The sequence below is a fragment of the Ptychodera flava genome, chromosome 9 (genome assembly GCF_041260155.1).
Source record: "Ptychodera flava strain L36383 chromosome 9, AS_Pfla_20210202, whole genome shotgun sequence".
In the NCBI taxonomy this organism is placed as follows: domain Eukaryota; kingdom Metazoa; phylum Hemichordata; class Enteropneusta; family Ptychoderidae; genus Ptychodera; species Ptychodera flava.
The window spans coordinates 16,100,502-16,125,943 of record NC_091936.1 but is presented as its reverse complement, the minus strand read 5'-3'; the positions used below and the strand labels follow the sequence as shown (position 1 = coordinate 16,125,943).

General features: G+C 37.9%; 1 protein-coding gene across 2 annotated transcripts in view; it reads right to left on the bottom strand.

Annotated features, from left to right (window-relative positions):
* LOC139140142 (nuclear pore membrane glycoprotein 210-like) overlaps positions 1-23,858 on the bottom strand; it is a 54,350-nt gene extending 30,492 nt beyond the window's left edge. For both annotated transcript variants that reach the window (XM_070709195.1, XM_070709196.1), the window contains exons 1-25: positions 23,735-23,858; positions 20,684-20,800; positions 19,425-19,564; positions 18,948-19,079; positions 17,716-17,812; positions 17,048-17,198; positions 16,052-16,184; positions 15,234-15,362; positions 14,071-14,133; positions 13,327-13,433; positions 11,809-11,949; positions 11,077-11,217; positions 9,836-9,991; positions 8,710-8,905; positions 7,977-8,122; positions 7,155-7,326; positions 6,329-6,449; positions 5,049-5,148; positions 4,306-4,498; positions 3,822-3,937; positions 3,130-3,234; positions 2,714-2,815; positions 2,083-2,211; positions 1,152-1,279; positions 537-675 (exon numbers count right to left, since the gene is read on the bottom strand). In XM_070709195.1, coding sequence (XP_070565296.1) covers positions 537-675; positions 1,152-1,279; positions 2,083-2,211; positions 2,714-2,815; positions 3,130-3,234; positions 3,822-3,937; positions 4,306-4,498; positions 5,049-5,148; positions 6,329-6,449; positions 7,155-7,326; positions 7,977-8,122; positions 8,710-8,905; positions 9,836-9,991; positions 11,077-11,217; positions 11,809-11,949; positions 13,327-13,433; positions 14,071-14,133; positions 15,234-15,362; positions 16,052-16,184; positions 17,048-17,198; positions 17,716-17,812; positions 18,948-19,079; positions 19,425-19,564; positions 20,684-20,800; positions 23,735-23,799 — 3,219 coding nt within the window. In that variant the 5' untranslated portion in view covers positions 23,800-23,858. The remainder of the gene's footprint in view (positions 1-536; positions 676-1,151; positions 1,280-2,082; positions 2,212-2,713; positions 2,816-3,129; positions 3,235-3,821; positions 3,938-4,305; positions 4,499-5,048; positions 5,149-6,328; positions 6,450-7,154; positions 7,327-7,976; positions 8,123-8,709; positions 8,906-9,835; positions 9,992-11,076; positions 11,218-11,808; positions 11,950-13,326; positions 13,434-14,070; positions 14,134-15,233; positions 15,363-16,051; positions 16,185-17,047; positions 17,199-17,715; positions 17,813-18,947; positions 19,080-19,424; positions 19,565-20,683; positions 20,801-23,734) is intronic.
* Positions 23,859-25,442: the final 1,584 nt, after the last annotated feature.

Below are 25,442 nucleotides of genomic sequence, written 5' to 3'. Positions count from 1 at the left end.
GGTCATTGAACTTGGCAATCCTTCAATGTCTTTTGACTTTGATGACATGTTTTGATAAACTGATGATCTTACTGACATTAGACATGTACTTCATATGTCAGATAGTTGTAGCAAAATGTTCAATCATAAAATATTTTACTCTTTTGACAGATTCATTCACAGAAATAACATAATATGGCCATGGCTAATATTGACTTAAAACTACAGATTAAGTCAATCTGCCTTTGGCATTCACACTAATGTACTGGTACGTTCAAGTTCAAGCAATGTTCTCCACAGCGGTCAATTTACATAACAGTGAACAATTTGAATATTCTTTTGTTGTGAAAATGTGTTCTTTTGTATGGCTATTAACATATGAAAAGAATGCTACAAAAAATAGAGGGTTGTCCACCCATCAAAATCCCCTTAGAGAACTTCTGTCAAGGTTTGATTCCTGTTATTTTTTTTGAACTTTCAAATGTTGATATTGAGAATGAAGACTGAGAGTAGGCCTTCCCACTTTCACTTCCTTGTAGACAGCTGAGTCTTCTCACCTGAATTTGTTTCTCTCTGCTGGAGATGACCGCCCCGGACTTGAGACTCGCTACGAAAGTCAGACTGGTTCTGCCGAGTGCCGCGCCATGGATCACATAATATGCTGTGTACTCGTCCATTGGATGTGTCAGGTTGCGTCTGTAAATTGTATGACACTGAAACTGATTAAGGTTCCAGGACAAGGAGATACTGGAGAACCCTACTGCACACAAACTTTATTGTCACAATATTCACACAGGGATTCATTGTGAGATATGACATTCAAAAGCCTTCACTAAAATAAATTTTTATTCTCTTTTTTGAGGCAGGTGCTACATTTCTAACCTGACTTCAAAAAATGAACAAATCTTCTCAAACGATTTTCTGATTGGTTTTAATATTTTTTAATTTCACTCCTCAATCCCTCTTGGTAAATTTGACTTTGCTCAAGAGCAAAAACGGTTGTGGCAAAATCTTTTGGTGAGAGTTAAACCGTTCATTCGCAATTTCAACGTTTTCTACAGGAGAGTGTGGTCCTAATAGGGAAATTTGACATTATTAATGCGCCATGTCAAATCCCCCACCCACAGGCTACATCCTTTAAAGGGTAAGTATGAATTCAAAATGTACATTACCTGACAGTGATAATACTGGAGGCTGGGTGTGGTTTCAATCCCATCAGCTCAAAGTAACTGCTTCTCAGTGGTTTATTGTTTGTATCAAGTACTGTGACACTAGCCGTGATGTCCTTTCCGATCTGAACCTACATATGGCAAACAGGGCATAAGAAATCAGGCAAATTGTTAAAATACTAGTCATGGGTACTTGGACGTATCTAGGATGTACAATTTGAAAATGTAATCGCAACACTGAAATACTCAGAGCAGGAATACCATTAAAAGTTACATTATTCAGTGTTTCCAATCCTGAATTTCCATTTTGTTGGTTGAGAAAACATCAACCAAAGCTGACATTTCTTTGCAAAAGAGCACATCTTTAATGTCACCACTTTTGACTCCCTATTGAATTAAGAGCACTGCTTTAGAAAGAGGTTTAGATCCACTGGATTGGTTTGTTACATATGCAAGTATCAGGGACCATACACTCAAAGTCACTTAAAATTCAAAGATTTATTCATCAATTTTTAAGGACATTTTTAGGTCCAAAAACCATTTTCCAGATAATATTTTTTCAATATATGATCATTTTATACATCACGGCATGAAAATTGTGGGTGGATCATCAGTCAACTTTCCAGAACTGCCAGGACTCAATTTTATTTTCACGGACATTTCCAGGGCTTTCCAGGAGAGTTTGGACCCTGGTATATGTGTCCGTGTAAATACAACTGAATCGCAAAAGTCATCGGTTCTGGATTTTTAAATTCGAGTATCATTTATTCATTTCTTTATATTTTGTAAATGTATCCATATATATCTGGTATTGGATATTGAGCAAGCTTTCTGTTTGTAACACTTTCTGCAAATGTGCAAATTGTCTTCAAGAACCACAAGCTAAACTTCTCCACTAATTTTCTAAAAAAGGGCTTTGGGTGTATTGACCAACCTTATCAACCACTCTGACATCAATGACGTCAACACCTGAGATGTAGACGTGGGCCTCAGCTTGGACTGTAGAATCCAGACACAGGTCATAGGCTGTGATGACCATGTCACCATCCAGCTGTGGTATCACCTGAGAAAGAAACAAAGAACCCAAATTATGGAATTCATCAGTGACAAAACACATGAGAATGGTAACTTTATGATTCATGTATTTTTATCAGGAGAACATTGTAAAATGGCTCAAAAATACTTACTGCAAGGAAATTATTATTAAAACTGAACCATATTTATTTTATAAAATGAAAAATAGCATAGGAGATCTTTTCACAGATTCGATACTTTAAACTGGGTACATGTTTCATTTAGCACTGAAGAAATTCAATAGAAATTCAAGAGAACACTTAGTTTCCATACAATTCTGGTGTTAGTATTGCTATCTATTCTGAAACATAATCACTGATAAGGATTCTGAAAAATATGACAAAACTAATAATTATGGACTATGAGAAGAATTTTGAAGTCTCACTCATATTGTTTCATCATGATCACTGCCCTCATAGACCAGCCTGGTCTCTTGGTGACTCTGTGATCTGAAATAATGAACTATCATGCTGTATGGAAAGAACGCTCACCTCAATTTGTTTTTTCTTATCATTGTACGTGACCTTTGCAATACTGCCATCACTGGGCTGTACCCAGAAATGTCCGGATCCACCGCTGACCGCTAATGATACCTGTGTGGACATGAGGGAAATGGGTGTGTCAGATGTACAGCTTTACATGAATGTAACAGCATTGGACATATCAAGACTTACGTGTATTTTTTGGGGCTGAAAGCTGATGCCAATGCTGTTGTTTTGTTGCAGTAGGCCAACAGAAATAGGAATGCCATCAATATTTTTTCACATACAATAAGTATTACAATTTGCTGCAAAAACGTCAGTAAAACACCAAACATGACTCAATTGATGACTACAATTTCTGAAAACAAGTCTATATCGCTGACAAAGAGCCAGATCTTACTGCTTCAGTCTATGCAGTCACTTACCATGCTGGATGGATGGTTGAATATTGACACTTTGTTTGGAGTCACCCTAGCATCTTGTACAAGTAACAACTCCAAGGATTTGCTGATTGTTGGCGATATCTTGGGCTGCGAAAACGGAAACACAGGTTTCAAGCAAATTAAAATCACAGTTACACAATATGAAGGCCCATAAATTGTCACATTTATTGCCAGGTTCACAATCGGTGTTGTACAATCACTGATTTCTTACAAACATAAATCACAAACATTTTTCCTTACACTTGACAATAAGTGCTTCCAACATACAAAAGAGAAGTTCTTCAGCATATCGCTGGGACACATCACTAACCAAATGTTGATGTAATTTGCAATGTGATCACTGAGAAATAGACTTTTCCACATGCACCAAACACAAACTGTTCGATCATCTTCAAAGCATCTCTGATACATCTCATTCATTTCTGTTTTCATGCCAAGGCAGGAGGCTGTTTAGCCTTCCTTGATTTTACACAAAGTTGCTCAATAAATATCACAGCAAATCCTATGACACCACACTCTTGGTCATTTATTTGCACAGACCAGTGGGATTTTTTTAGCTTTTTCTCTGCCAAAAGCCATTCAGCAACACACAGTGGTGTTAGTAGTAAGACTTACATATTTCCACTGAATGACTTACAACAGGAAACCTGTCCAATCAGATTATTGTAACTCACCACTGGTGATATGTCTAATGATTTCAGCATCTTAGTATCGTATCCGACAATGGTAGCTGTTATACTGACAAGGCCTATGTTGGATGCATGAGATGACAACAGGGCTGTCTGATAGGCTGAAAAAAGAGTGACGATAAAAAAACCATAAAATTAAAACTACAATCAATCTTGATCGCAAGGAAGATGGGCATGACTGGAGACTAGTAAGCCCATGCTGAGGAATTCAACAATTCAACACAAACCTATGGGGTCCAAATTTGATTAACAATGATGCCCCCCAAGTACATCTTATTGTTTTCATGAGGAAGATTGGGCCATGTATTCTTCAGGTAGGCTAGCAGATGTACAGTTCAAATTTCTCAGAGGTGACAGCACATTCAAGTAATCTGTGCTGAGTCGTTGGTTTTTAATGTAAACTGGTCAGTCTCCTATATGACTGGCTTGCAAATTCAATGGATCTTTCAATTCAATTTCATTGACTGACCTTTAAGTTTCCTACTGCCTGGGTGTTCGCCCTCGATGTCAATCAACATTGTCATATGACTGATAAAGCTAGCCAGGTTTCTGTCACTGGTTTCCCATTTGATTGTAAGTGATGTGAAATTGTCAAAGTTATGACCGTTCCTGTCGGCCACCATCACTTGGATTTCCAAGTTTTGAGAATATCGGACTGGGATCTGGAAATGTGAAAATATAAACATTAAAAATTCAAAAAACACATTTTGAAATCTTCATACTTGGAAATAAAAGAGTTATTGTGAGCTTGTGAATGCTGATTTTTTACTACATTAAGTTGTGCATGCTATTCCTGTACAATTTTCTTTGACCCTAATTCGACTTTTAAAACAGTAAGCCTGTTAAACAAATTATTGACCTAACCTAGCCACTGGTTCAAGAATTTTAGCATTTTGACTATTTTCCATTTTGTCACCTCATTTGCATATTTTAAACACAAACACGTTCATTCCACCAAATTAACATATCACACCATGGTGCACCTGCACATCAAATGCTAAGACAGTAGGTGCTGGGGTTCTCAAGTTTTTGATATGGACGGACAGACGGACACACAGACACACAGACACAGACAGACAGACAGACAGACAGACATACAGACATACAGACAGACAGATGACACATTTTTGTATCCTATACAAATACCTCCTATATTGCCATATATACTTATGGCATATGGGAGCTAAAAATGATCATCTATAAATTACCAACCTGGTTATGGGAATCTGGCGTGATTGGACATGGACTATTCAGGTCTGGGTATCTTATGATTGGTATCAAATGAAGACTTGTTGGTCTGGCACAGGCAATCCTGTAGATGATTAACAGAGGAAGTTTCAGAATAAATTTCTATCATTTCATGGCAATACCTTGGTGTCATGCAAACTGTGTTACTATTCACATTGGAGCATAAATGCCATAAATGGAATTTTAGCAGCAACATATATCAGCGTTTCCGTTACAATTTCAAAACTTGCGTACGATTTTACGCAACTGGGTTTTTATTTGCGTATATGTATAAAATATGCGTACGGTAGGAATCGGTATCTGAAGTGAGTTGGGCAGTCTTTTCTGTAGAACTTGGGGGTTTCCTGTAATGTGCATGCTCTATTAACAAAAAAACAATAACCTGGGGGCTTCGAGATATACGTAGCTGAACGCTGGCAATGCCGTAATGCATCTATGGTCATTGAGCGCGAGCAGCCTATATGACTTCATGTTCACAGAAAAAACTTTCTGCCTATGGAATTAGTGTTTTCAAAGGGCCAACAAAAAGCAGATGCTGATCAAAGTCCAGCGGGATCTCTCAAGAATGCAACCTGACAGAGTCTATATCGTCACCCGTAGGCCTAAAGTACACTTTCCAGCTATTAACAGTACCATTAACAGTATTGTGTTACCAACAACGTAGACTCGATCGATTCTTGAATTCTTTGAATCAATTCTGTACTGTTATTGTCTTTACAGAACTGATTGACATGATGCTTTGTGATGATAAAATACAATGTTGCATCTACTAAAGTCTAAACTTACAATATCATGATAAATGTCACTTTCAAGCAGGTGCATGTGTTCTATTTTTGTCCTGCATTGAACCACGTTCAGGCAATGTAGTTTGGGCCGAGTAGGGGGCGGCATTTCTCAATGCGTATTAGTTTACGCAGTCATGATTTTTTGCGTATTTCAGAACAATTTTGCATAAAATACGCAGGATTTTGCGTTAGCAAAAACTCTGATTCATCATTAAAAAGTCACTTAGATTATTTAGATTTGCATAAATGTTTTCTACTGTTTTTAAAACATGTTCTGAAAGCAGGTGTGACACAGTAATTTACTGTGGCCAGTTACGACCTTCATCTTCAATGTGCATTATCTTGTATATATTTCAAGGTAAAAAGAAATTCTTTCCTATGAAATTTACAAATAACTGCAACGACAGGTACTAAACATGGCTGAAAAGTCAGAAAGACTGCCCTGAAAGAGATGTGTACCTTAGTGATGTGTTTGTAATGGCAGGGAATGGGTTCTTTGATGATGGATGGTTGCCAACGGTAACCTTCAACACTTGCTCACCAAAGTCCAAACACACAGCATGGAAGAGGTGATAGCTTTCTGTAAAAGACAAAATAAAATTTGACGTAATCATGTTGACTCTATGAAACGGAAAACTGTGAACATGACAAAACTTCAAAAAACCTCTTTATGCTTTCAGGATGCTTTCATATAGAGAAAGTCTCACATAAAATTGACTGAATAGGTTGCAAGCTATATCTAAAAATGTTCCTTAGCAAAACTGAAGTTAAACTGAAATATGTAAACTGATTTTGATGTATTGTAAAACATAATGACAAAATATTTTCACATAAATGACTAAAGTCATTCTCTTAAATTAATGAACACATGATTAAATCATGCTAATTAATGCAAAATTAAACTACAAATATAGTGGGTGACACCATAAAGGTGGTGTCATATTTTTTCTTTCATTTCTTTTTTATTTATTTATTTATTTATTTATTTGGCTCATATCACAAAAGATATAGTATGGCCAGGCAGATACACTTTTGCTGTAATATTTTACAACATGCACCCCAGGGTGCTATATACGATACTTCTTCCAGAAATGTGTAAATATTTCTTCTAAACCCTTTTCAAAGGTCAATGCACTGGGGAATGAACAACTTCACGTTACTTTACTGTAACACGTACCAAACACATTTGCCACACACAACAAAACATTAAGTAAAGACTTTACTCCAAACAGAAGATCTGTGATGGAAAAATTTCTGTGTAGAAGATATAATTGTATAATCTTACTTGTGGCACCACTTCCTGTGATTTGTTTCAAGTTCAACCACTTTTCATCCTCTGCTTCTATGCTTTGAAAGTAGAATGATGCATCGAGAACCCAGGGCTGGGGTCCCCCGGACAACACCACTGTCTTTGATGAGCCTACCGCAACCACTGCCAATTCTTCTGGATCTAAAGACTGTCATGTGAAAATGCAAATTATGTGGATATATTAACATATGATATGTTAATGTCTCAGTGATTGGAGAGTGTACGCGCCGTGTGCCATAGTCGCATTTGATTAAAAAATGTCGCACTGACATTTGTTTCTTGGCGTCTCAGAGTGTATTGAAGTTCGAGCAAGAAGTACATTAATGAGTAAGCCTGACTCACATCAACTGTTTTCACATGTCTCATTCAAAACAAGTTTCAAGTTTCCTACACCCACTAGAATACAGTTTATGTGAAGCCTTTTACCTAGCAAAGCAAAAACGTTTAACCTAATAAGAAAATGCTATTATGTCATCATACTAATATTGTATTCAAACTATTTGTACTAGACGCTGCATTATGTACAGAAAATTCCCCCTCCTTTGTCTATGATCTGATCATGAAATTTGACCTGACACTGATCGGAAAAAGCACAGCCTCATTGCTGTCTATGATGACTTTAACATAAATCAATGTGTTCAAATTAAAACGTGATTGTGAAACATTTTTTCTAACATATTTTCTTAACACTGTACACCATATACTCAGAGTTTACATCAAATGAGTATCACTGACAGAGAACTCACACACTGTGAAAACTACAACACAGCATAGAAAAATTGAATTGAGACTGTTTACCTTTAAAGGCAGGTAAGTCGCCACAACTACACTAGCTTGTAGTTTCACATTGCCTTCATTGTATGTGACGGTGACTAGTGTGTTTCCAGGGAGCAAGGCTTTGACCCTGACAACGGCACAACTCCCATCTGGTAACTCAATCTCCTCTGAAAGGCAAGAAACAATAAATTTCACATTTCTAGAGTTGCTCATCTGCAATCTATCTGCCTTTGATTATAATGCTGTCATTTTTTTAGTTTTAACTTCGCTTTCAGTTTTATATTTAAAGACAGCAAATTCTAAGTCTCTTCATGTCAATCATGACGATCAAACTATAGGTATATGGCTGTTTAAGTTTTCATGTCAAGTCTCTAAACAGAATTATTTTCTTCTCAAAGAATGTTCTTCATTCAGGTCTACACAACTGTAGTCATGAATGATGTTGCGACCTCATTATCTTTCTGTCTGGCAGACACTTCACAACTTCAAGGTCAAAGTTTAGTTGGAAGTTAGCCCTATGGATAATGAACTTGGAAATCAAACAATTTCCTGAAAGTTCAATCTGATCTGCTATATTATATTTATCCACTGACCATCAGGAGTCGAAATAACAGTATCTATACTGAATAACACTTATACTATAAAATTTCCAAGTACAAACAGCACAACTTCAGTCTGTAACATCAAGCAGTGTCTGCATGAGGAACAGATAAGTATTCTACAAAATTCTACATTGTAACACACACTGACTTACCATTGAGCAGTTGAAAGACTGAGGGATCTCCAACACTGACAGCAAAGCCTGCATGTCTGCAATCCGTCATCATGACTCTCTCACCGGACGCTTTGATTTCAGCTGTGACGGACAACGGTAGATCTAGCGTTGTGCCTATCACAGTTTCTACCCTGGCCGGTAAAAACTGTATGTCGGCTGGTGGTAACACATGAACCTGTTATGACAATGATAATAATAGGGTGTGTTTGCAAATGATGTCATTGTTATCTAATTAATATGCAAAAGTAAATATGTGTCTGCAAATTTAGATTGTTTTTTTTGAAATGATGCATTCAAGAAAGACAAAACAAAAGTCAAGGGTGACTGTTAATGTTACAATGAACACTAAAAGATATATTTACAAAGACATATTTACGGCTCAGACCACAAGCTACAACAACAGCGTTGCATGCAACACTGACAAAATTTGCCCACATTTCAAGCAGCAGAGTCCTATGTTGTGCACATGCTGCTTTACTTAGTAACAAACCTACAATCGCAAACAGCGCAATTATGGTGTGAAAAAAACAAGAGTTGAAATTGTCAATTAGTGACAGAGAAATGACCTAGCACTGCATAAGTTAGTTATTTCTGTTGTATTATCTGGTTTTTCAAAAGCATATTTCAAATTAGTGGCAAATTGAGGTTGATAGGCCTTGAGGAGAGACAAAGAATTCAACGAAGGCCAATCCCTCCCAACTTATCAGAGCTAAAAGTTGTGCCAATTTTGGTTGTACAGGCAAGTAAAGTTAACATATTTGAAATGTGTCTTAACTATTTATGCTAGTACTACATCGAGACTAGACTGCTTTCAATGTTCATTCCTAAACAAGATTGACGGAGCAAAATGCTACTATTAAAATGAAAGTGCTAAATTTGAGTCCCGGGTGTCATAAAAGTTTTGATGGAAAAAACCTCGCAAAAATTAGTAAATTGCCGGACTGGTTAGCCAGTGTACCACTGAAAATGAACATCCTAGACTGTGATACGAAAACAACTATTTCAATGACCATTACTGCTTTGCCTCATTCACTATCAAACATTTCTGAAACGATTCACTTCAAACCTTTTTTCCCTCCAAGAAGAAACGGGCTGTATTTCTTACCTTGGCAGTTCCATAATGGGCCACATTTCTGATATCTGAAGCAGTGACTACACTCTCACCAATGCTACCAGCTGTGATCACTGTACCATGTACATTCACACTCACCACTTCCTTCACAGAGGATGACCAGCTGTAATTACCACTGCCCCCAGTAGCCTGGAAAATACACAAGATGTTCATATCAGTCAATTTGTTTGGTTTGTTTACTGTTTACTTAATCTATTGTTTGTTACATCAGTTAGTTCCAATCAAACTTGTATTTCCATATTTCGACAAAGCACTGGAATTGTTTGTATATTATCATATACCTACATTCAGGTACCTGTGTAAAGCTATGGGAGAAAGCACCCTCAGGCATATTTTTTACGTATCACGCCCCGGCCCGGTGCCCAAATATGGGCAATCGCGTGCATTTCTGAACTATCTTGATTCTGGTTACTACGCGCGTTGCTATCCGCAAACATTCCATTCATACACAAAGCCAGCGCGAGATTTGGAAAACATCCACTTGCTCAGATCGTAGTTGCGTGTGGCCACAGTGGAGCCGCGCAGGTGACATTGGCTTTTATTTCTAAATTCTAGTGAAATCCTGTGTATACTAAGTGAGTGCCTGTTCAGTAAAAATTACAAGAAACTAACATCAGGCTTTTGTCCTTCTTACACCTCAATTTAAGCCTGGATCTCTGTTGGTCTCGTAATAGTACAGATGTTTCTTTGCGCGTTCTAGAATTCTGCAGGTAAACAAATGACGTCATTATGTATGTCAATCCGCAACGGGAAGCGGCCATCGTATTAATGAAAAACTGACACAAATGGCGAGAAACATTTGATATTGCACGCATTTTGATTTCCTAAACAATGTTGAATATTATGTAAACTACATATTTATCATTCCATAAGGTATATGATAAAACCTTTACGGCCCTGATACAGCTTTTGTGGCCTTTGGTCGTACGGCGCACGGGCCTCGCACACTCGGGCCCTTCCGCTGTACGACCTCGGGCTGCAAAAGCCGTATCAGGGCCGTAAAGATTAATACAGTATGTGGCACAAAGTCTGTGAAATAATTATGCACACACAATTAAATGTAGTATCTGAATAAAATGCTGAACTTTAAAATGTTTTTGCATGTGCCCGAACAAGCATTACAACAATAAAATCAAATTCTGACAAATTTTGTCACATGAATAAGAACACTTATCCATAAGTGGAACAATATATTTTCTGTAACAAGTACTTACCACAAGTGTGTACTGGTAAGCAGATTTCTGGTTTGGTTGCCATGGAAATGCCACAATTTCCGGGGTGACAAGAATTTTGTCAAAAATTTCAACTTCTTGCTTGTCAGCAACCGGTTCAATCAACTTATGAACAGTTCCATCCTGATTGTGGAATGGAAAGGAGAGATCTGGTCACATTGAGTGCTGGTTTCCATCAACTTACTCTCTTGTCAATATTTATTATAATGTTAACCCTTAAAAGCACATATCATCTACATTTCCATTGATCTCAAATAAAATGTGGAATATGATTAGAAAATGGATTGGATCACAGTATGTGGATACCATTATGTCACTTATTTTCACCACTTCAAAATAAACCAGCAAAGTCTCAAGTTGACATACATTTTCGGAATTTCATAACTTCATAAAACCGGAATTAGAGGTATTCTATTTACACCAGTAGCAATATGCACATAATGTGATAGTGAGGGCGTGAAATTTATTTGGAAAACACCTTTTCGCGTCTGTAAGTGGCAACTGCATCGATGTGTGTAATGATGCCACGTTTTTCATGTGTCTCACTGTAGCACACCAACATTAGTAGAAAGACATTATTTTGGTTTGAATCTAATGTTCCACAACAAAGTGCATTAAAGACGGTTACAACAACAGTGAGTACCTCTGGGCTTTACATAAACGTATGTTCCAGTCTGAATGCCTGTCAACACCACTTTTCTTTCACACACTTACCGGCAAGCTCACTGATATAAGGGCTGCATCGATTTCAGTCACGCCTTGTTGTAAAGTCTGTACAATGTGATAGGAACCATTTTTGGAAGAAAACTGCACTGCAAAATATTCCTGTGGGAATTTCACATCAACGAAGATATTCTGGAGAAAGGAAAAAAAAATGTTTCACTCTAGTTAATATCTAAGGAGAAATAAAGAGCTTTTTAGCGTCTAATAATTCCCTACAAGCATATAACAGCAGCATAAACTCTAATTATTGACTCAAAAGCCCCACTAGCTGTAACTCTTAAAATGTGTTGACCTCATAACATCTTCCTATTCTCCCCTGGTTTTCTCTGAATTCTACCCTCTGATAGGATATGGGTTTTTACTGCATTAGGAAACTCTTCTTTTGTGAAACAATGGATATGTAAATTCAAATTTTAACAGTCATTTTGTTTCCCACTATTTTCAAAAAAATTGGTAATATTACAAAGGAAACAGAACATGCAATATCACAGTTGAAAACATTCACCCCTATGCATTAAATTGGACTACTTTGTGCAGTTTATGTGAAGATTTCAGTGCAGATATGCACAGTATCCACAGTTTTTGCTTTTCAATATGTTGCTGCGATGAAATGTTTGGGCAAACATTTATAATAATCGCAGTGTAATTTTTATATCTTGTTCAAAATTGCATACACAGTCGCAGCAGGTAGTTAATAATACACAAACCTAAATTAGTACATTCTCACAAACTTATTTTAGTTTGAAAGTAAAATCATAAAAATAATGCTAAAAGATACAGCTAGTGGGGCTTTAAGCTGAAAAACTCTCTCTCTATTCTTGGATGACATCCTGATATTTGCCCTTTGAAGGTATACTGTCACCTGTTCCAATATTACCACAGTTACCATGGAAAGAGAAAATCTAACCAATCACAGATTTTAAGCGGGTGGCCGCTTTTTAAAAACAGCACCCTCACATTGGCATTTTGAATACCAAGGAACGCCCCTTTGACCATATATGGGTCAAATTAGATTACAGGTGACTATACCTTTAAGATAGATGACTTCAACTTTTGCTTACACTTTCTTCAAGGATACTTACTTCTAACCATTCTCTTTTCAAAATCATGGATGAAAATTTGGGGTCACCTTGCAAATAACCTATAATTTACCAATATTTGAAATTCAAAATGGCCACCATTCCTGTGTAAACTCTATGGGAAAAATTAAATTTTTGATTTTCAAAAAACCAAGATGGTGAAAATCTTTCTGTAGAAGGATCGTTAAAAGTTGACCATCTGAATATCTGTGCCCTAGGTGCATTCTACCTTAAACCTCTGTGTTTTCTGAATCTTTTGAGTTAATTTAGGAATTTCTTGAAAATGACTCAAAGTCAGCCCAACACTGATACAGAATCATAATATGAACAATTTTCTCGAGTCTGAGAGAACATTCAGAGACACACTATATCCATCACATCATGAAAACTAAACGTCAAGGAAATTATCTAGCAATGAATGTTATCTTACCTCTGATGGATGAATCCTATGACTGTCTTTGTCGTAGATCTCAATGTTAATTTCATAAATGCGATACGTTTCTAACACCCAGTTCCTCCCAGGGAGTACCACAAAACCTTGGGAAACAAAATAATTAACTTATTAAGAGGACTTCAAAAGCTTTTCCCTCATCAAACTGATTAAAATTTTATTACCGTAACATTATAATTTTCACAAGGATTTAATTTTTTGATTTTTTAGACAATTTCACTGATTTTGCTAGTGAAACAATAGCATCTATTGTCGTCAAAGATTTTCAGTAGGATTAAATTAAGCAGATTTGAGCTATCAGCAAAAATAAGGATGTAAATCCCACTGAATAATCAAAGTTTTCACAGTATTTGATATGGGATATTATGACTATGTATGTCTATTTATCCCATACATTCTGAATCACACTTCAGTTTTCCTTTTTTCAAGAAACATTCTAACTACATGCTGAGCTTGCTCTTCAAAACTAAAACATCGAACGTAGGGCATAAAACAAACCTAAAATTTACAGCTCCAACTTGAGTGACACCTGAGTGATGCACGATGTGCCTGACAGACTTCTGAACGTGAAAAGAGCAATTAGATCTTCAGACAAATAAATGCCAGGTTCTACCCATTTCTCTCTATAAAATTTTTCTCTACAACCAGTTGTGAAGATCGCCCTCTGTAGTTATGTGAACTGGGTAGATGGACACCAAATTCATAGGCTAATTTTTGACTTACCTAAATAACTTGGTTCTACAACGTGTATGCCAGCTGTGGGCTGACTCAACTCTTCCTTTACATCTGGTAGATTGATGTCAAGGGAAAAACAATACTACAGCAGAAGTGGAGATTTCAGAGACAATGTCAAATGACAGTAATTGGTAGGCAACAATCTAAATATACCTTTAAGCAGAGGCAATAAACTTAACCCTTTGAGCGCTGCAATTTTTCCAACCAAAACATCAGAGCAACATTTTATCACTTTTTATGAATTTTTCTGTAATTTTTTCTGTGATTTTGCACCAAATGGACTTTAATGTTCATGGGCTGCACTTTTTGACCAAAACTTTAGGAAAAATCTGAAAAATATAGTCTAGAGCTGAAAGAAATTGTTGACGTTGTATAGTATAAATGCAACAAAAATCTACTTGGGCACTCAAAGGGTTAACAAAAAGACATCAACCCATAACGTGGACATCACGATGTCGGCACACTATGAAATGACATTATACCATTATACCAGCAGTATAGCACTGAATATCATAGCAGGCAATGTCCACACGTCTGTTGCACTACCAATATACCATGCTGTCACAGCTCTCAATACATTTACACTTGTACAATCACACAAAACCGTAAATACAACTTGCAGTTCAACATCATGTTACAGAACTGACATAACTGAAAACCAAACACATCACATTCAGCAGCACCAGTATGAAAATGATATCACGTGATGGCAGTAACACTCACCACAATAAAGCTGCCCTTTTTTACACATACATGTATCACACCACACTACTCGGAGTTTGTAGCTCTACATAGCATGTATTTGAAAGCAACCGAACTATTGCTTCTAACAACCCTACATGATCAATAAATAATTAAGCAAATACACATGAGTGTCCTCTAAACCAATATGACGCAACAGGACCCATGCAAATTGTCTCTGACACAAGCACATCTTTTAGTTTACAGGTAAAGATATGGGGGCTGATACAAGGGATTTTCAGCAATTCCTAAATTTGATGCAAGTTTCCAGAAGTACATGTTTGTTTCCATGTTGAGGGCACACTGACACACACTACTCATTCACATGACAGATTGCCATAAAAGGACCACATCACATACAGCTGCTCAAAATATCATGACGCAGACGTCAAAGAAACAAAAAAGGATACTTTTATCCTTGAGCACTATCTCTGTATCTCCCTGTGTTATGCCGGTCACTATTGATGTAGCTCTGTCCAGACTTGCAACATCACTGTCTTTTAGTTCCAGTGAGTACTGTAATGACGGCATTGTCACAACTACAAATGAAAGAAAAACACAACAACAGTAATTCATCTTCTTGCAATCTTCCAGCTTTATTCCCCCCACCCCCTTTCTCTAATGTAAAGATCTAATTACAGTGTGCATAGAATAGGGCTAATCTAAATTTGCAGTGAACTGAGGGGCAGTGCTCTCCATTGCCAAAACTAGTGATACTCCATCTAGAAGACACTGTGGTCGCAGAGAACCATAGCCTTGTATATTCAACATGAAGCGATGAAGATTTTTGTTCGGTAATATCAAATTGTTCACTTGATTTAAATAAATTAAGAGGTAACATTATTTAGAAGTTACTGATGTGGGTTTTAAGTCTTGAAAAAGTTGACATCAATTTTGCAGACAAATTAATCAGTTGACTACTTTCCTTGCATTGTGTGCCTTTTTGACAGAAATTGCTAAGTGAATATTTAATCTCACTGCACTCATGAAAGAGACCATTTGTGAAATGCACTGATAAAAATGCAGCCATTTGGTGCAAAATGACAATTAATATTGACGACTCTATCCTGAATCATTTCATTGCCATTATTTCTGACAAAAACGGAGAATGTAATATTGAAAGTGTCACATATCTGAATGAAAAGGATTGGCCAAAGTTTTCTGCCAAATTCATTGCAAATTTGTAAAAAATGTGCCTTAGAATCTCCCAAATTATTCAACTACTTACATGCTAATTTCCCTTGTCTTAATTTTTCAACTCGATACTTGATATGAGCGTGGACCAGCAGATAGATGTCATGTGATGGATTCAACATCAGATTGTCAATCACAATTAGACGCACTATGCTGGCTTTTACTTCCTGTGGGAGAAAAAATGAACGAAAAACATCGTCATCTTGTGGATGAACTGCCATGTACAATTTTCTATCTTGTTCTTGTCAATGAACTGCTGTCGATGTCCGGGGATTTGTTTTATTAAGGCTAAACTCTTTCGAATTGATTTACTTGCATTTAATTATCATGAGAAAGATTGCTTAATTACCTACCCTATACACTATCCTCCCCATCTCCCCCCCCCCCCCCCCCATCCAAAAGTATAACATACAAAGATGTAGGTGCAACTCATTGTGCCCAGGTTTCCCTTTGGACATCTGAAAAATCACACATTGAGACTTCCTAATCTGCAGTGATAATTTCTGTAGTTTAGAATTCATTCAGATCTTTCCCGAACTGTGCAAAAAAATTTACAGTAATAGCAAACAATCTTACGTAGTTTTGACATTTGCTGCATTTCTGATTTAAAGTAAGACAGGTGACCCTTCCCTGTTAACTACTATGAAGCTCCAGATTCTAACGTTTTTCTGATACTTTTCTGATCAACCGCTTTTGGAGGCTCATTTTGAAGCTCTTGCAGTACGTAAAGTTTTCACCAATTTCGTTTGTTTAGAAATTGAAATTTTTGTTTTTCCCCTGTAAAGTTATCACTGGGATTGCTGCCATTTTGAATTTCAGACATTGGTAAATGCTACTTACTTTGTTCCTTCAGTACACAAATTTGCACAGTAACCCCTGATCTTTATTCAAATTCAAAAGAGAATGGTTGAAAGTTTCATATAGGAAAGTTTGAGCAAAACTTTGAGTTTTTCACTTACGATGCACATACTACCTTAAGCCAAAAGGAGTCAAAATTAGATTCATGAAGTTTACTGACTGTTCTGCTTACCCTGAATCCAAATGCTTTAAGTTTAGCGCTGACTTTAGCACTGCCGGTCTTGACCCCTTCAACTAGGATAATGTCACCCTGCTGACCTCTCCTCTCCATATCAGCGATGTATGGTGGTGGGGTGTACGGAGTGGGTTCAAAGGGCAAAATCCTGAAAAATTAAGTGGTAAAAGTCAATGAGTGAGTTGAAAGGGTCAAACCCTGTACAGTACGATCAAGTCAAGGTAAGGGGTCAAAGGTTAAAATCCTGTGGATGAAGGATGTGAGGTCAAGTCAACCAGTGGGTTCAGAGGGTAAAATCCTTTGAAATCAGAGTGAGGGTCGAACCTAAGGACTATGTATATTCAGTAATATCAAGATGTAAGCTCCTGTAAGCTCAAGTCAAGGAGATAATTGTGTTGTAAATTCCTTTCAAATTATGTGGCAATGGTGACTCATGGAGAGCTTTCAAAGCTACAATCCTAAAGCCAGGTTGATGAGGTCAGGTCAAGAAACTGTACTCGGTAAACTCAGGCCAAGAAACAAAATATAACAGCTTTGGACAGAAAATGTAGATCTTTTCATGTGTTAACATTGTGTTGAATAGCACAAAAGAGTGTGACAGAATTATGACAGCAGTATCAAACAGCCTTCTCTACAAGTGTCCAGGATGATAAATCATGGCCTACCTGAGAATTGTATTGGCGTCAATAACTCTGCCCCCTTCAGTGTCTGAAATAAGAGTCCATTCAAACTGCAACCCTTCCAAACTGCTGAATGTGTTACCTACGGAAGAAAAAATTGAACAATAGTAAATTCAGCTGTTCTGGAAATCTTTATCAAATTTTCAGATGCATTCTTTAACCAAGTTCTATAATTACACAACTAACTGATGCAGTGATTAAAAATTCACTTTTTTTTTAATCTTTGATACCATAGAATTCAATCCAAGTACCAAATATACTATAGCAATTTTTGTATCCAAACTTGTAGTTATTTTTTTTTTTATTGTATTGGATTTATCACTTTCACATCAAACTATTATTACCCTAGAGAAATGCACACAGCAACTATAAAAGATTTAATATGTGTATGCTGGCAATACAATCTCTATTTACATTCACAGAAACTGACAACTTTTTTGATTGTGGTAATCTTGGAGTCATTTTCACAGCAAGAAATAGGTCTGTACAGATTAGACGATTTTTTTCATGACTGAAGGTGTAATGTAGACAGTCTCGTCTTCATAGACATTGAAGGTGTAATATAGACAGTCTCATCTTCATACACACGTTGCAGGAGTACGGCTACCAACATACTGACTTTCTGATGTAATTCAATTAAACACTACAGAACACTTGTGGCTGGTATTAATACTAAATCCTGGCAGGTCAGTGGAAATTGCAAAAAGTGCCCTGAAAGTGGCATCCGCATGTTATTATCCTGCAAGTCGGTAAAATTCAGTCATCAATTTAAACAAATACCCATAAAAGTACGGTGACACACACACACCATGTTTAGATGGATTTTATGTGCTCAACTTGATAAGCTGAAAGAAGTACCCGGTACATTCTTATACATAATGATACACATGCCAAGTTGGTGGGAAACTGGTTTGGGTTGATACTGTAGACTTGACAGGACGACGGGTCCAGCAGGAAAGGGCTAATGACATCAATATTAGATGTACATGCAATACCAACCCTTTCACCATAATGCTTTGTTAAATCCTGTTGGTCTCTATGGCATACATGTAATTGGAACTCTGCACGGGGAAGTGTGGGGTGAAGGTGTCAATATCAAATTCTGGATCATTCACAAAGCATGCATGCTTTACACTTGTGAGCAATGGGTTGAAAATAACAGCGACATTGCCGCCCTGAACTAAAACACTACTGTACCATTAGAATAGCAGTGTTACCTTCATCGTCCAATGCTCTGACTTCAAACTGTTCCGGTGAATTGTCCAGATACAGTACCCGGGTTGTCGTCACAATGTCGATGGAAAATATTACATCTACGATAACATCACAACGAAGGATATGACCAGTGCCTGGAAAGTCAAAAAGAGTTAAAATTCAACAGATGACATACTTTACTCTTTGTTTGGATTAAATGTGATGTTTTGCAGCGTACGCATGTAGCGATAATGTTCAAGCTCATGGTCATCTTGTGAAAGTCGGCTCAGAAATATGCATATGTGAAATATCACAAATGATGCAATTTCTAATGTAGAATCCCCATGAATGATAAATGAAAGTAATGATTCAACTACAAGCATCATTTCACTGAGAGTATCAGGCTTCAAGTTCAAGTCTGCAGATTTCTTATGGTTTATACATATTTTTTTCAGTTGTCCTGGGTACATTTCAAATGATTTGACTTTCAGTTTCACTACCTTGTTCCTCTGCAAACACTATGGTATTCAATCTTGATGGGTGTGTGGACAACGCTGTGACCATAGCTCTGTTGGAGCATGCTTTACCACTACCGTCTGGTATGGCCTGTATTGACGCTATGTCTGGTCTCGCACTTCTCCTGAAATAAAATTTAAAAAAATGTTATTTGAAAGATGAAGACTTTAAAGAGAAGTGATGCATGGACTGGTCTTATTTGATCCTCCTATTTCATACAGCTGACATTGTACTTCATATGTTTGAGTCACAGAAGGTGAACTTGATAGGGTCACGGTTACTCTGCCCCAAATATACATACACTGTACAGTGACTGTGGTAATGTGTACATTTGCAGTCAAACCTGTCTTACTCAAACCTTTCTGGCCCTTAAATGGTAGTTACTTGCTTGCTTTCGTATTCACCCAACCAATTTTGTAATAGTCTGCCAAAATACATCACTTCAATTTCACGATCACCTCACGATCAATACACCAGGCTGCTGAAGTTAATTTGTTTGTTTTGTTTTTTTTCATAAATTTCTTTATTTTCTAAAGTTAATATTGAATACACAAAGAATAATTAAATGTGTATCTAAAATTGGGAAAAGAGTTTTATTTTTCCTTATTATGGTATTCTGAGTTGTGTCATGAAAAGATCAAAGATGTTGATTTTACTGAGATCTTCAGATCTTCTGTACCTTTGTACATAATCCATGATTTATAAGAGCAAATTCACATTTTTACAGTTATTTTTCAAACCACACAAAAGAACATTCATTGTAATTTTAACATCACAGTTGTATTCACTGGTGAAAAATCATTCGATTTGATTCCAAAATGATTTTACTTGTTTACATTCAATGAACGTGTGAAATATTGTCATTTGTAACATTACAAGTAGTTAATTTGTTGAGTTCACTGTGTTATGATGTTTGTGGGTCTACAGACTTTGGGCATGTCTTTAACCCTTTTCCTGCCAAGTCCATATTTCACCACCAGGTCAAGATGGTTAAAATTAATGAAACACAACGTATTCCATATGATGTATTTTAACATAATACTGTACATTTGAAGGCTGTTGAAAACATAATACTGCAAAGTTGATTTTTTTTGGACAAAAGATGCTATAACATACCAAGCCAAGTGGGTGAAAATAAGTCATGTTTTGGCTCAATACCGCTTTTTACTGACTTGGCTGATGGGGAAGTGATACAGTTATTACTGTCTGGCAGGAAAAGGGATATACAAGTACATGTACATACCATGAGTAGCAACCATCCTGAGCTTCCAATGTAAAGTTGATGGGTCTCTCACCATGGTAATATGGTAATAAAATCTTTGGTACATTCAATCTAGAGGCACTGCAGACCTCGATTAAGCTGCAAGAAACAAAATGGTGGTGATTTAGTTATCTTTCCCACACAAACTGGTATGTACAATGAATTTGACTAGTATGACAACAAAACTCATTTACAGATTTGTAATAATGCGGAATATACTCAAAATTTGCATCTACTATGCCAACAGCCAACCTTGTGTTCTTTTCTACCAATGACGCAGCTAAGATTCAGTCTATTCACGGAGACAGAAGCGAGATCTCACTTCTAGTTCTACCATAGACAGTCACAGTAGAAGCAAGACTTCTACTGTCTATGGTTCTCCTTGGACTTCTAGTCTCTTTGACCCCATTCCCTCTGGTCACCTTGACCCTTCCATGCCAAGTCACTTTGACGCCCTCCTACTTTTCCTAGTGCAGAATCATAATCTCGTAAAGCACGTCAGTGAGGTTCAATGCTCATAGAGCTTTGCAGGGCTTTAGTACTACTAGTGAGTATTGCAGGAAATGCACTGCAACTCACTGTTAAGGCTGGGCTAGGGTCAGTGGTACAATTTAATACACTAGTCTGTTCTTGCTGTGTAAAAGGCCAATCATTGATGTGTATGCATAGGTGCTATTAATGCCGTGGTGCTTGCATTTTGCTTAAAAGCAAATTGAGTGAATGTTGTTTTGAAGCAAGTAGATTTATTCACAGAAACATCAGTTCACCAGCCATGGAGCTAGAAACAGAGCTCCATGCACCAGCCAAGTTGCATGATATTTAAAAATGTTGTTGTATAAAAAGAAAAACCATGATGCGGTCGAAGTGACCAGGGTACTGGGTTCCAGTCCACAGACAGCAACATGAGGGTGTGAATTGTTTCTAGTCAATTGGACCCTATGCCGATTGGACCCAAGTCAATTGGACCCCATGATTGATCGCGAAGTTTTACCAAATCATGAACTCATACAATCTATTCGAGCATTGCTTTGATTTAGCATACATGGTTTTATGTTTGGAGTTCGCTAACAATTCACGAACTCTTAAAGGAGCACCGTGTATCGGCCTTGGCTCCCAAAGCTCGCCACGCAAATGTACCGTACATACTGTACTCCACTGTTCAGCGCTGCGGGCCAGGTTGCCGTCTCCGAGTACAAGCGCCGTCGAAGTTAGCTCTGCATGGCAGGGCTGTGTGTTACTGGCATTATACGGCCTCCCACCAGCCGGTAACACACAGCCCTGCCATGCAGAGCTACGTCGAAGTTAATTTCGTTGCACAATTATATAAAGACCAGAGACTGGAATAACAAACTATGCAAGTAATAGTCACAGCGTTAATGCCGGTCAGTGATACTGGACATTAGCTGACCAACAAAACGTGAAATGATTTGTAATCTCTTATCTTTATCATTGGGTCCAATTGACTTGGGTCCAATCGGCGTAGGGTCCAATTGACCAGTTCCCAAGCAGGTTCGTTGTTGTAATCATGGAGGTACAATTTTTATTGTACCTCCATGATGTGGTGGGCCATGGAGGTACATGTAGAACCATGGAGGTAACCGAAGATTGGTACCTCCATAATAGAAACATAGAAGAGTTGCTATTACTGTCTATAGCATAGGATGAATGCTCACATACCACAAAAGCGAAGGAATGAAATCAACTTTGGTGGTATGTGAGCATTCTTGCTGCAGTTCCTTAGCCCATAACTTTGCAATCTTGTGTGGTGGCGAAATGGTTGGCTTTCCCATTTGTACCTCCATGGCTTTCCCTCCATGGAGGTACACCGGGGAAAGTCGTGGACTAAGCAATTTAGGAACTGCAGCAGCTATTACCATCATATTCATGTAGTATTAAAATAAAAATCATGTAAAGTTTCAGGACATTGTTCTCGAAATTCAAATTCATATGAGGCAGCTGGTTGCCAATGCCTGAAACAATTATCGAATTGGCAGAGGCAGGAGCATGTACCAGCACAATGGCAATCTTGACATTGACAATGGCGCTGAGGGACACTGCATCGACAATAATAGGATGCACACTTTCGACTAGTAATAAATCAATGGCTTGCGGACGCACATTTGCTTGTTTAATTACATTCACTCCAAGTTACATACAGTTTTTGATAATTCAACCTTGATATATTAACGTCAACGTCCCTGAGCTACCCAACGAGTACGTCTTCCTGTCGGTCGACGCTGACACTCTAGCTGCAAAATTGTAGCGCTACGGTGAGGCGGTCGGTGATTTTTGGTTTTTGCGACTTCGCTCACCAGTAGCGCTACAAGGCCGATGGCCCTGGGGAGTATCATATAAGCGCGTCGTACTCGACCAGGCGTTTTGATGTGGAATGCAACATATTTACTGCATTTGGTCGTACCGATTTATCACTACTGAAGACTAAACAGTATACTGCACTAACTTTGTCATTTATGGGGTTTGGAATTTGTTCAAACACGACGATCGCGTTCCGAAACATTTCTGGGAGCCGTCATTACCAACTTCCGGTAATGGCGGCTCCCACAAACACCGACGCCCCACGCTCAATGTTTTCAGAACGCGATCGTCGTGTTTGAACAAATTCCAAACCCCATAAATGACAAAGTTAGTGCAGTATACTGTTTAGTCTTCAGTAGTGATAAATCGGTACGACCAAATGCAGTAAATATGTTGCATTCCACATCAAAACGCCTGGTCGAGTACGACGCGCTTATATGATACTCCCCAGGGCCATCGGCCTTGTAGCGCTACTGGTGAGCGAAGTCGCAAAAACCAAAAATCACCGACCGCCTCACCGTAGCGCTACAATTTTGCAGCTACTGACACTCATGCATGCAATCCAGTGTGAATGCAGACGAAGCGCAAGCTAGTTTCGATCAGGAAGCAACCTGGCCAAGAATGAGATTCACTCTGACTATTGAGTTCTCAGTACCAAACCTAGCGACAAAAAATCATCACCGATAAATAGCATTCACAGCATAATACTAAACTTACCTGCAAAAAGCCAAGAGAACAAGAGCAGCCACATGTTTGGAAAGTGGCGCCTTGTGTTCCGCCATTTTGGATTTGTTGTTTGCTGGCGCCCCCAGGCTTTGATCTTTTGTTTTTAAGGGGATACGCAAGGAGTATCAACGCCCTCGGCCGCGCGATTGCTCAGGCTGGCAGTGTTGAGGGCAGTGTTCCAAATGCGCGCTATTGCAGGTGAAAATCGTTACCGTTCACATAGTTTTCTAGGCACTATCGCCTTCTGATGTTATGAAAATGTTTAAAAGCTTCGGCAAAATTGTAGACACCGCCAAGATATACATAAGACTAAGCATGCGTTTTAGAAAATTCTCAATTGGCAAGAATAGGATTAAAAATTCTACGAAATAACAAAGTAGACATTTTCCGTTTCAAAACATAGTGTTTGTTTCACAGCCAACCAATCCATACCCAGGACTGTGAAGGAATATGTCAAGTATCACACGTAAAATTTCAGGGGATTTTGAGCAAATTTGGAGTGGCTTAAAACATGCTGCGCTAATCTGCATATCTATGACGTCACGCTTCCCATGACCGACGACCATGCATCTGCTTGGTTTTTGTGTAATTGTTCTGCATCTTCGGGTCAATAAATGCACAAAAACTTATTTTCATGGATTAAAAACAATTCCTTAGCAACCGTTGCCTATAGATACTTGAATCCTTCAGTGTCGCCTTAATTAATCTCTGCAGAGTGGACGAAGTGTGGGGAGCGCAAAGCGCGATCATTTTTAGTTTTCAAACGTCGTGCCCCGGCCGCGTACCCCATAATTGTATTATTCAAATGTACTAGAAAGACTTCGAACAACAACAAAAAAGTAAAAGTAAAAAATCGAAGAAATTCGTAGAACAGGGACTGGAAGTTACATAAAAGGTATCTTGAAGAGTCCAAAATATAATTATACATCATAAGGAAGGTGCAAATTTAATGACGGAATCGTGGCGGTAAACAATGAGATGAAATATCGTCGTGACGCCCCCCCCCCCCCCAATGTCTGGAAAGTGACCTCATCTTACCTCACCAATATGTAATATCAACAGAATTCATGCCCATTGGACAGTCTGTGGTGTTTTGCGAACAACTAATTGCAGGCACACACCGAAGTAAAATTCCACAGCTGAGCCAGACTACTTTCTTACAAGTTTCTATAAACAAGCAAAGTGATAAAGTTTGAGAAAATTTTGATGAAGAAAACTACAAACGCCGCGTGAATATTAACTCAATACGTGGCCGAGAGCATAGGACTGCACCTTGACAGATAAGGAATACTTTCATACAAATGCTGCTGTAGGAGCAGCACCAATCGTGTTATACATCTCGCACATGTGGCCAAATATGGTCAAACGCACGGTAATGAATTTTCGTGGCCTCCCAAGATACATTTTTTCCAAATTGTAGATGCAAATATTTTTCAATTTTAGCCTTCGACAGTTTGTTTTTCGACAATCTACAAAACCCTGCCCCAAAATATCACTGTTCATGCATCTTTACAGCTCAAAAGTAACATTCAACCGCGTCCCGGTACTCTCACGTCCCGTGCCAAACAGTGCGCTAAATTACTTTCAACTTGCTAGTACAAGTTGACAGCCGTTTCCGAAAATTAGTAGTCGAAATAACACATTTGATAGTGCACTCTTACCACAGTCATATGGCGTGTTCTAAATAATATGATTACTA